Source organism: Triticum urartu, chromosome 7 (genome assembly GCF_003073215.2).
Source record: "Triticum urartu cultivar G1812 chromosome 7, Tu2.1, whole genome shotgun sequence".
Taxonomy (NCBI): Eukaryota; Viridiplantae; Streptophyta; class Magnoliopsida; order Poales; family Poaceae; genus Triticum; species Triticum urartu.
The window spans coordinates 480,004,983-480,017,635 of record NC_053028.1 but is presented as its reverse complement, the minus strand read 5'-3'; the positions used below and the strand labels follow the sequence as shown (position 1 = coordinate 480,017,635).

The 12,653-nt window shown below is 41.0% G+C and overlaps 1 protein-coding gene across 25 annotated transcripts; it reads right to left on the bottom strand.

Annotated features, from left to right (window-relative positions):
* Positions 1-3,135: 3,135 nt before the first annotated feature.
* On the bottom strand, positions 3,136-12,188 carry LOC125520109. 25 transcript variants are annotated; one of them, XR_007288463.1, is made up of 10 exons: positions 11,823-12,185; positions 11,671-11,707; positions 10,338-10,373; positions 9,811-9,882; positions 9,613-9,721; positions 8,960-9,058; positions 6,708-8,124; positions 6,231-6,295; positions 5,839-6,144; positions 3,136-3,456 (listed from the first exon to the last, which is right to left on the bottom strand). XR_007288463.1 is itself a non-coding variant. In XM_048684931.1 (4 exons), exons 1-4 carry the CDS (start codon positions 10,377-10,379, stop codon positions 8,976-8,978), a joined length of 306 nt encoding a protein of 101 aa, XP_048540888.1. In that variant the 5' UTR covers positions 10,380-12,166; the 3' UTR covers positions 8,959-8,975. The 25 variants fall into 25 exon arrangements, 1 of the variants encoding a protein (XP_048540888.1); XR_007288476.1 differs by lacking the exon at positions 9,811-9,882 and having other exon boundaries at positions 11,823-12,188; XR_007288471.1 differs by lacking the exon at positions 11,671-11,707.
* Between the last annotated feature and the right edge of the window lie 465 nt (positions 12,189-12,653).

Here is a 12,653-nt window from a genome sequence, read left to right as displayed (position 1 = left end):
TCTTGATCCCAATGGTAAAGAAGTGGATCAAAATGTATATCGCTCCATGATCGGTTCCTTGCTTTACCTTTGTGCATCTAGACTGGATATTATGTTGTTGGTGTATGTGCACAAGATTTCAATCCACTCCTAAGGAGAGCCACTATTAGGCAGTGGAAAGGATCCTTCGATATTTGGTTCATACCCCAAACTTGGGCCTTTGGTATCCCAAAGGATCATCTTTTGAGTTAATAGTATACTCAGATTCGGATTGGGCCGGAGACAAGGTTGACCGCAAGTCCACTTCCGGTTCATGTCAATTCCTAGGGAGATCTTTGGTATGTTGGTCTTCAAAGAAGGAAAAATATATATCTCTCTCAACAGCCGAAGCCGAGTACATTACCGCCAGAAGTTGTTGTGCTCAGTTATTATGGATGAGGCAAACATTGATGGATTATGGTGTCAAATGTAACAAAGTGCCTCTTTGGTGCGACAATGAAATTAATCAAGATCGCCGAGAATCCAGTACAACACAGCAAGACCAAGCATATTGGGATTCGTCATCATTTTATTAGGGATCATGTGGCCTAGGGGAACATTGAACTACTCCATGTCAACATAGAGAATCAACTAGCCGATATTTTCACCAAGCCACTTGATGATGCAAGATTCCGCGAGTTAAGGCATGAGTAAATATCGTGGATATAAATAACTTGGGTTGAGATTCTTGCTCATGCACACATACTCGCATAATGTCTTGCTTAGATGTAGGCACATGTCTAGGGGGAGCTCAACTCGTGGGTTACCTTATCCTAGAAGTGCATAAATTGAACACAATCTTTCACATTAGCCACTTTTAGATGGCACTTGTCCTTCAAAGATGAGTGATGGTCTTGGGCCCAAGGTTCATATCTTCGTGGTGCCATACCAACAAACTCAAACATGGTGGCCTCGGCCACCGCCCTCCGTTGGGGTTTTAGTCCATTTTTTCTTGTGTGTGGTGGTTTTTGGCCCTTTCTCTCTTTCCTTTTTGGTTTGCCTTCTGCTTTGTTGCTCGTTGTACTTCTTTTCTTGTACAAGTGCTCCATATATACCCTTCTCGTAGTGATAGGTATTCTCTCGCAATGTATTCAAAAACCTAGACCAAATTGCTTCGAAAAAGGCTTAGTAAGAGTTGTCACTCAGCCATACCTTCAAAAAGAATTGTTGGTCAAAATTCCTGAGTACCCCGTGTCCACGGGCTTGTACCGTGCTCACGGGCTCTGTACCATACGCATGGGGCTCACTTAGCCCATGCGCACGGGGTCTGCGGTTCCAGGCCCTGAAGAGGTGGGGCATGGGGGGGGGGGGGGTTGGGTTCATTCCCACCCAGTTGCCCCCTCCACTCCCCAGGTCGCCTCCAGGACCGCCGCCATCGCCTCCCCTCGCCGGTGCTCCTTCGGGCACCGTCGGGCTTCGTTGCTCCGTGGAGATCGTGCGGGATGGGGTCCTCCTCCGATATTTATTATCCCCTTGTTCACCCCCTTCCTCCATGGATGCCTCTCTAGCTTTTAGGGTTTCTAGGCTTTCACTAGATTAGGGTAGTTGCTCCTCTTATTTAGGACTAATCAAGGTGGGTGCTACACATTGAGCATGCGTTGGTTTTCCCTTGAAGAGGAAAGGGTGATGCAGCAAAGTAGCATAAGTATTTTCCTCAGTTTTGAGAACTAAGGTATCAATCCAGTAAAAGAAAACACACAAGTCACCTAGTACCTGCACAAACAATCAAGAACCTTGCAACGAACGCGATAAAGGGGTTGTCAATCCCTTCACGGTCACTCGCAGAAGTGAGATCTAATAAAGATAGTAAAGTAAATATTTTTGGTATTTTTGTTATATAGATTGGAAAGTAAAGATTGCAAAATAGTAAACGAGATGCGATGTAAATAAAAGAGATACAATATAATAAGAAAGAGACCCAGGGGCCATAGGTTTCACTAGTGGCTTCTCTCAAGATAGCATGTATTACGGTGGGTGAACAAATTACTGCCGAGCAATTGATAGAAAAGCGCATAGTTATGAAGATATCTAAGGCAATGATCATGAATATAGGCATCACGTCCGTGTCAAGTAGATCGAAACAATTCTGCATCTACTACTACTAGTTGGTTGCCCGTGCGTTGCCACGGAATAACACAAAATATAGTGAGAAATAATTGCTTGAAATGACAAATGTTTGTCGAACATGATGTCATGTAATATCCATTCATACTTGAGAACATGATTCTATCTCATGCTCTAAAAACAGAGGAGGCATCATGATTCGGTCTGAGAAGGCATGTCTGATGCTCTAAACTAAATGTCGCATGATGATATCAATATCACGAGGATCATTGTCCTCGTATGTCGGCCCTTGTGTATGGACACATGTTTATGTAGGTCGCATCCCTCCTTCACATGCATTGTATATAATACTCTCTCTCCTCATCTCTAGTGTATATCACTTGATATGTAATACTCTCCCCCCGCCCCCACCCATCTGTGGCAGGAGCATCGCGGCCACATGAAGCCAAATGGCGACAACGATTTCCTAGTTTTCTTTCTTCAAATTGATTTCTACATAACGCTAATTGTACCTCCATCACAAACAACCCTTTAATAATAAAGATATATAATCATAGTTTATATTTCTTAAACTTGGTTATTTGTTTTGTGGTGATTTGGCTTTGTGAAAATAGAAATCTGAGGGATATAGTACATTCATGGTGGAATAAATCACCTGCAAATACCAAAACCCTGTTTCTACTCGTTATTTTCCGTTCTCCTTTTTATAGTGTGGCCATGTGGTGAGTACAAAACATGCATCAAGCGCTAGAAATATATTTATACGTCATACGCATACATATTATATGAAAAAGATGCGGTAAGTATAAACTAAATTGACTATACAAAGAATGAGCTGATGATTGTCGTCCACAGACCAACATCACACTTCACGTATGGATTTTTCTTGTATGGATCTTCATTTAATTATTTAAATGTGAAATCTCAGTGATAAGACGGCTAAATACACCAGCAATCCGTGGACCCACAATAAGATCAAGAGATATCCAATGGTCAATCCGAAAACAATAGATCTCTTGATATGGATGTTCTATGTAATGAAATTCTCTCGAGAAAGTACTCCACTGGTCATTCAAATTCTTTATAGGGAAAGCATTTCACAAGGAAAACTACAGCAAAGTAAAGGATGCTCATAACAGTTTAATCAGTGTCGCTTATAAGAGATGCACTGCAGCAGTAGAAGAATGGCGTATGATCATATAAAAAATGGAATGACATTCCCTGGAATATCTATTCGGGTTAACAAAATAAAGAACCTTTGTGTACAATTCGAAGCAAATATTACGAGCTGAAATCTTCCATGCGTCCAACTTGTACCACCGGCGCTCTTGCACTCTCGGTCTCTCGCACAAACTCTTTCTACACCTATAAAATCTGTAAAAGAAAAACAACATTACCAACATTAACATGATGTAGAATTTGTAAGGACATGAAGCAAAACAGCAGGATATAGAGTAACATGGTCTCTTCTATTAGGAAAAGGATCTTCTATTAGTAATAGACTTTGTAAATATTAACCCCTCATCATGTAATGTCAAATTATGTTTTAAAAAGCGGGACAAGATGATACATTGCATAAATCAAACTGAAACCGAAATGAAACATTGCCATCTATAGATCTACTGAAATATTAGTAATCATTTCTGGAAATAGAGAATGGCATTTGTAGTCCACGGAACAAGAGAATCTATAAATAAAGGCAATAGTCTATTGACTTGTTATTCTACTACAAATGAAAATGCAAATGCTCATGTTGTTTAAGACTGCATCCAAATGAATGTCAAATCCTCACGTCACTCTTTCAACACCACATATATTTTTGAGCCGCACTACACATTCCTTTGATATTCTTCATCCAGTCCAGGAGCTTTTTTTGCGAAAAACCCTTAGATTTTTTTAGATGGAACACAGGTATTCCATTTAAATCACAGCTGAAACGCCGGTTACATCACGGGTTACATCCACCGGATAGCTATGAAACCACTCACGTCGCTCGCCTTGAGCTAGCCCAGCACCCATAGTGACCAACAGGTGTGCTGGCATGTTACATTCTCGGGGCACGTACAACACTTGTGCGTGAATAAACTGGGTCCCTAGCTTATCTTTGATTTGTGTGAATAAATTACCGAGAGGAGCCAGATCAAGTAGTGATACAAAGCACCCAAACATATATATAACAGAAAAAGGCGAACATGTCCTACGGAACCGACCAACCCCTTCATCCAGTGCAGGCTTCCTTATCAAACACCCAACCTTGAACAAGACAAGGCATCGATTCCTCCTACGTCTCAAACTGTCTCTGACTCCACACATCGTGTTTCTTCTTCTCTTAAGCTTCACCAAATCTCCATCATGACTCTTTTTATGGTAGCATCACGACTCTCGACATCACAAAGGTACACATGATCGAGCATTAAGATTGTCATAATGATATGGTTAGTGAGATAATGGAAGTGTGATGACCAGGGCTGCGATCGGTTTCATATGATGGTCATGCACTAAGCGCCCCAGGTTAAAACATGGATAATGAAGCGTTGGACATCTAACGACAACATCTGTCATCATTGATTGGAAGTGTTGACCATGAATCCATGATGAATCAAAGATGGAAGCCATGTGTGGTGCCTACCTTCAATGATTAAACCATGTTAGGTTCTTCCCATCATTGTTACTCAAACTAAATTAATTCACGTAGAACTAAAGTCAGACCTATTTTTTGTATGACCTAGCGATGGATGGTGATGACACTAAGGCTGCCTTTTTTGCATTGTACAAAAATCGTATGTGATTTGCATTGCTCTTCTTATGATTACTTATTGCAATCATCTCAAGTATAATAATCTGCAATCATCTCACTTGTTCTTCCATACAAAAGGGCCATCATTGTGTACAATCTCACATGTTACGCTTGCAATTGATGCAGGCTAATAATATACTTTTTCAATCTTATTTTTCCTACAGGAAACAGGTTGAAGCTTACCCAAGAGGCAACATAAGAAGATGAAAAAGTAGAAAAGAAATTTCAAGGATGTCAAGAAGTCAGCTCGGTTGTACAGGAGCAAAGGCTAAGTGCCAAATGACTCCAAAGGGAGGTTAACATTCTAAATAACTTCAGAAACCAACTCTTCCACCCAGCCAAAAAGAAACTCTTCTAGATCCATCTCTTTGGCCTAAAAAGATCTCCACTTATTTCTTTCCAAATCTGCCACACTGCATAAGATGCAAGGGAGATCTCCTTGTTGTACTTATCTCCATCTACCAAGTTCTTGCTTAATATATCTGAATTTTGCTACTATGTTAGCACTTATAGGTAGAGGTTTGTGGATTTTTGGCCCCCATCATCTCCAAGTGCCACTCCTTTGTTCCTTGTAGCCCTACCTCAAGCAATCCAAAAAACAAACTTTACCCCTTAAATATATAATCCTAGCTATCAGGTAAGTTACCTCTGCGTTCTTTCCAGAAACTTTAGCCGTCTAGTTCATTTTTTAGAAGTCGATTATTACATGTCTTATGACCAAAATACTTTAATTGGACTTTTTGGCATCTTGTGATATCCCTGAAACTAAATGCTTTTGCTCTGGAGGACTGTACCCATCACCTAGTTAATTTGAACAGCAATAAGTCATCAATGATGTTTTAGTTTAATGGGCATATTGCAAATTTATCTTAGACACGGATAAATATACTGTAACTTAAGCAAAGAATTTCCAAAATATAGGCGAGGAACCATGTGAAGATATTATGGAGAAAACTTACCATCCGTGGATGACTTTCTATAGGTGTTCTCCAAGAACTCGAAGAAAGAATGATCATTGTGAGTAAGCATCACTGGTCGAAAGAAATGTCAAAGTTGCCAACTGTTATTATTAAAAGATTTTGCAACTTATCCATACATGTTCTGCATGTAAATCAATGTCAGATGAAGAGTAGTACATTACATTGTTGAAATAATCCGTGCCTCTTATGCTCAGAGCTACCGAACAAGAGCAATCGCACTACCTCTGAATCTTTTTCTGATCACATCTTTGAAAGGTTGTTTGTATCTAACAGGATTCCTACAAGCTGAGGGCAAACCCACAGAACATAATCAGGTGTGCCAGTTTAAATTACGCACAATGGTAGGTAAAACAGCTAGAAAATATACCAACCAGAAGTTTACTTATATCCAGGCTCTGATATGGTCATTGGCGAGGACTATGCAAACTGAGCCCGCCTAGAAGACAAAAACAAGCATGGCTATGAAGTAAATGTTGTAACCATATGAAGTACAAGTATACGATATTACCTCACCATTTGATCTTAAAACATGGCCGCCCACCACCACGATGGTGGCCTGCTAATCCGTTGTATTTTTAGTCTACACTTCTATACAAGAGCAATTCTTGAACCACTTTATGGGCACAACATAAAATAAACGTATACCTTAATCTCTTCAGAAACTAAGTAAACATTATACTACAGATTATAAAATGAGTCGCCAATGGTTGGCACTCCCCAGATCTCCAAACTCATATGAAGTGACATCATCACTTCAGTTAATAATTGAACCCACAAGATCTCTCATGACATTCAGACCACTATGTAATCAGAAACATAAAGAAAAATGAATCAACGATGAAGCTTACTTTCAGACTGCAGTGGCTCGATTTGAAGGAAGGGCGGGACAGGCGGCCAGGGGAGACATTGTCATTGGCGGAACAGGGGGATAGCAGGGCGACATCTCATAGTACAGAGATGGGCAGCTCCTCACCTCTGTACAGAGAGAAGGCACTGCGAGCCAAACGACAGCGTGTCAGCGTAAAGCAGACATGGCCACCCACAAAGGCGGGATCCCACCATAGGCGGATGCACTCAGAGCAGGGCCAGAGGTGTGTCAATCCGGTGATCCCGAATACGATGCGGCTGAGCGAGAGCAGGGAGGACGAGTCGATGGCAAAGCGCGAACGATCCACTGCCCGCGAACGACAATGGAGGAGAAAGCCACACGGTATGGACGCATGGGCCGGGCACATCACAACCAACGCAGTCGCGACGAGGAGCGAGAGCTGCGTGGTGGCTACCGGGAATCTCCCCTGTGGCAGGATTGCGAGCAGCAATCCGCGCCGCACCTCCCCATACTCTGCCACGAGCACCTCTCACCTTCGCTTGCCCTCCTCGTGCTCATAGCTAGATGCCCCCTTTAGTGAGGAAGGTGGGGGAGGGAGACTATGTCTTTGGGGGATTGTGGGAGTGGATTAGGAGATGCTTGGGTGGATCGTGGGTGCGTCACGACTCAAGAGATGGAGGGGTTCGAGATCGAGGAGGTTGGGAGAAGACGTGGTCGTGGGACGCGGGTGTTTCAGTTTTTCGTTTTTATTTTTCAGTTTTCAACGCATGAAGCGAGAGAGGGGCGGAAGCGAGCCCGATCTTTTCCTAGCGATTTTTTCGGCGCGGGATCTCTCGTGGAAAGGATGAAAGGAGGTCGAACCATCACGACGTTCGATTCTGCTTTAATAGTAGATTTAATAGTAGACTAGTTGACTGCCCGTGCGTTGCCACAACTCCTTATGCTTTTCATCATCTCATATAGTGCAGACATAAGGCATGTCAAAGATCACGCAAATATAGGAAATATAGACATGTAATATTCCAAAAACAATAAATTTGATTTCGCTTCAAATGTACTCATAGAATAATATAGTTGGACATGGCATACGCATAGGACAGGTATCTATCTGATTATCTTGTACTCCCTATGATCCATAATAAGTGTCGTGCTTTTAGTTCAAACCTTATTATAGATCGGAGGGAGTATTAACTAAGATCTACTTGAAGCGCTCAGAACGGAGGGAGTACATTTTCTTGATGAAACATAATCAACGCTGCATTTTCATTGATATGAGGATAGAGAAAACCAAGTACAACTGGTTACAAGAAAAGGAGAACAGCAAAAGACTAGCTATAGCGGCATGGCAATAACGCCAAATAAAAGGATTATACATTAGAGATAAAGAGCGCTAGCCCCTCTGTTAGGGATGATGGCTGACTGGTTTTGCATTTTTCCTGAAATAAGTACGAAGAAGTATGAGCTAAATATGGTAGACTGACTGTTTTGGCATTTTTTACAGTAGCATGTCAAACTTGGATAGATGAATATCCTTCATCTTTTAAGGGTGAAACATAAGTTTGGAACTTTTCAAGTTTCCAGTGCTCCACAAGAACATCCATGATAATATGAGCACTCTGGGTCAGCTCAATGCATACAAACAAGCATAACCATGGTTGTGAAAATACCAACTGCTCATTTTTATGCTTTTTAACCAAGCTATCAGATAGACTATAGACTTAAATGGATAACAATTAATAATTTTAAAGAGCATATATTTTGTTTTCTTTGCCCCTTGTTTTATGCATAATCCTTACAAACAAAACCACAACATCAGAACTTCATTTACATTCAATCTTTGCAGACAATATCAGCCAATTGTAAAGACCAAAGGAACACCATTATGATATCAGGACTGTTCAAGTCAGACTCGGAGAACATTTTATAAGTGCACCAAGTAAAGAACAACATCGGCGGGACTCCATTGGCACCATAGGACAGTCCAACACGCGCATACTGCGTTGCTACACAAAACTATAGGGAAGCACAATATTTTTCATCTTTATATATTCTGTTGTCCAGTTCAGCAGAAATAGGAAAAAAACATGACAACAGAATATATAAAGATGGAAATGAATACCTTGCTAGCAAAATAATATTATTAAGTGCCTAAGCAAACTGATGCTTATTTTCAATTCCTGTTTAATTATTTTCAAACACAAAAAAGTTCTAAAACTGAATCAAAATTCCACGTTTAATACTGTAAGACTTGATCCAGATCAAATCACGTACCATAAAAAGATTACATTTACCCAACTTTCCTAGACTCTGGAGTGATGGGCCCTTCTCTTCTGCGTAAATTTTCATACCCTATGTATGTCTCCAATTTGGCTACAAAGAATAATTTACTTCGAATTAATTTGCATTAACATACATTGAATAGAAACAATAGGAAATAGGTGAAGATGGCGAAAAATAAAATTCTGATATTGTGCATTAGGAGATCATCAACAGTATAGAAGGAAAAAAATGGTCATTTAAATATCATCCAACCTCAGTATGATACCAGATTCCGTAGCAGTTTGCGGTTATATCACCAATAGTGACTATTGGAAGCATCTTACAAATGTAGGGAAGTTCTTGAAACAATTTCTGGCTTTGTATGTGGTTTTACATATTAAGAAAATTGATTTTTTCTAGCAACATAATCTCTTCCTCTTCTTAAGACCATGTTATAGAATACGAGCACACAAGACAACAATACAAGCAAAGTAGTAGAATGGTAATATCAAGTCAGGCCATTCCAAGAGTAAGGGCAATGCAAAGGCACAAAACGATGTTATGTAGTTTCAATAATGACCAATCTACCAAGAACATACTTAACCAATCTAGATCCACAGATAATCATACTCGAATGAAAAAAAATGTCATGTGAAAGGTGATACCATTTGATGTTACCACATGCTCTTTTGGCTCCAATGTTGGTATGGTACTGGCCTTGGAAAGCATTGTAGCTAATTGGGTGGATGATTCACATATGAACATATCAGCTGACTGTTCCACAACAATTGTTAAGATTACAAGCTCAGTTACAAATTTTCAGCAAGACCTATATCCACATAGCTGCTTGAGAAAATACATACATTTCCCCCAATATTAGATAGGTGTTTTGTATACTGTGACAGGTAATGGTCAACTGCTTTTGAGCCCTTAGACTGTGATTCATAAAATAAAGAAAAATAGTTAGTGCTACCATATCAGGCAATAAAGATTTCACATAGGCTGCAACTTCAATTGTTTGAGAAACTGATAATCCTAGGATAGTTTTGGGAGTCTATGAAGGTTGGTGCAGATAATCCCAATCTACACAATGGGTAATGCCAGTAAAAGATAGATCGATTGGACTCACATAAGCTGGCACATAGTTTACTATGATTAATCACTCTGTGATGAGAGTCATAAACACATATTGTTGGCTAGTAGCTAGTATTGTAGGAATAGAAACTTAGTTTGACCTTGTATCAGGTGATTTCGTTGCTACCTCATGTAGCAAACCAATCATATACATAGGTATATAACGGAATGGAAAAAAGTAATATAACCGAGCAAGACCGGATATGTAGGACCCAAATCTAGTTTTGATGTCAATTATGTTGTGGCCGCTGCCAACCTTGAAGCAATGATCTTTCTTGAAATTCTTCGAGTTCTGCATATGAAATAAGATTTAGAATTTTGACAGGGTTTATATAATTAGGGGCATGCCAGGCAAAGGATAATTTTTATTTGAGAAAGTGACAAGAATTAATGAGACAATTTTGATAGTGCATTAACATGAGGTAGATATATGTAGATAAAAGATTGGAAAAGATAAGCTATGAAACAGTCCACAATAGACATGTTTCTGAAACCATGAAACAGTAGCAATCACAAAAGCAACAATTAAATACTTTAATGCTGAACTCAATGTAAATTCTCATCAACCGTAGACATCTGAATACCTTGCATCACTTTATTTGTTTGCAAAGTAGAAAGTTTGAGCAGTTAAACACTTCCAACTTTATATGACAAAGTTTATGTTTCTCCTGTGGCCGTCCACATTTTCTCAAATGAAGATGCATTCAGCAAAATTTGCAATAAATTTGATATCCAGATAACAAAGATATGTCAATTTTTTTCACAAAACAAATATTTCTCGCTTTCTCAATTGTAACTACATTTACACATGTAGCAGAAAAAGTGGGAGAAATACTGAAGCTACTACAGTACAAGGATATTAGTGGTAGCACCGGCGGAACCTTTATTTCCGGCAAACACGCTCGATCGACAGATGACAGGTGCAATAAGTAACTGAAAGGAAGAGTTCTCTTTGATGTTGGGCTGTGACTTGGGTCATGCCCTTGCCTGATAGCTGCACATACGACACACACACACACACGACGTACCGGACCAGTCATCACGAAGGTACGAACAGGAACAACAGAACACAAACCACGAGCTCAGGCGCATACCACGCACGAATCCCGGCGGGCTAGCGGCTAGCAGCAGGCAGCGGGAGTGCTGGTACCGGATGCCAAACTGGACGGTCGAGGCGCAAGCCGTGGCGCTAGAGGCCAGCAGCGAGGAAGTCTCACGTGCTGTAGTATCGGCTGCCCTACCTCGAAAAAATTTGGTCCTCCGCCACTGATGAGCGGTAGCATGCTGACTAAACAGCTCATGAAATTCTAGTCCATTTTACCGGCATCTAAAACAATAGTACTTGCCTATATCTTTTTTTTCTTGTTTATAACTATAGGAATTGTGAATGTATAGTCGTTACCTTGGCTTTAATTATCCTGCGGCCATCAAACACACTGCATATGTCTCAGTTGAACAACAATACACTACAGAAGAGTACTCCTTTATTTTCTACTTAATCTAAAAACCATTCGATCTTCACTAAAACTGCTTTCTAAACAACATTAATAATGTCATAACAAAAGTTATGAGGCTTCTAGTGTGCTTACCATGGCAAAGAAGATATCACGATAAGGCAAGCAAGATCTGAATTAGAAAGAACCCATCACGTACTGAAAATTCGTGAGTGTGAGAGCACACCTGCTACACGCACAGGTAATGAAGACAACGGCAATGGAGGAGAAGATTGAGATCGACGCACCTGTGACGGCGTTCTCTACGGAGCCAATATTCCGGTCGTTGGACCTCAACGCGACCTTGTACGCCACCTGCTCTTCCAAACGAGCCCTTGCCAATGGCCGCCGCCACCTGCGATGAGTACGACGGGCTGCGGAAGCTAGCATGGACGACTGGAGGATGATGGCGACGGCAGGAAGAAGTGGGCGAGATGGATCTACCTACCCTTTCCTATGGTCGTCATGGGAGATGAAAGAGGAGGCCGGCGTTGCCAAAAAAAATTTGCGAGAGAGATGGGATCGAGAGGGGGTTGGGGGTTGGGGGAGATAGGGGTGTGGGACGTGCGCGAGTGGGTCGGCTGTTGGATGAATCTTGTACGTGGGCTGAGCTGCCTTTTTTTGGTGTGGTGCGATCGTGGCCCTCGCGCGCGCGACGTGAGAGTTTTACCGTCACTGGGTTTTTCCCCTAGATTTTTTTCACGCGAGGGATCGTGCGAGGGGGAAGATGGTTGTCGTAGGTGGGAAGAAGGAGGTGGAACCATCACGACGTTCGATCCTCCTTTAAAATAGAGATTTAATAGTAGAGATTGTTTCACACATCGACCGCTATCCAACATGCATCTAGAGTATTAAGTTCATAAGAACAGAGTAACGCATTAACCAAGATGACATGATGTAGAGGGATAAACTCAAGCAATATGATATAAACCTATATTTTTATCCTCGATGGCAACAATACAATACGTGCCTTGCTATCCCTACTGTCACTGGGAAAGGAGACCGCAAGACTGAACCCAAAGCTAAGCACTTCTCCCATTGCAAGAAAGATCAATCTAGTAGGCCAAACTAAACCGATA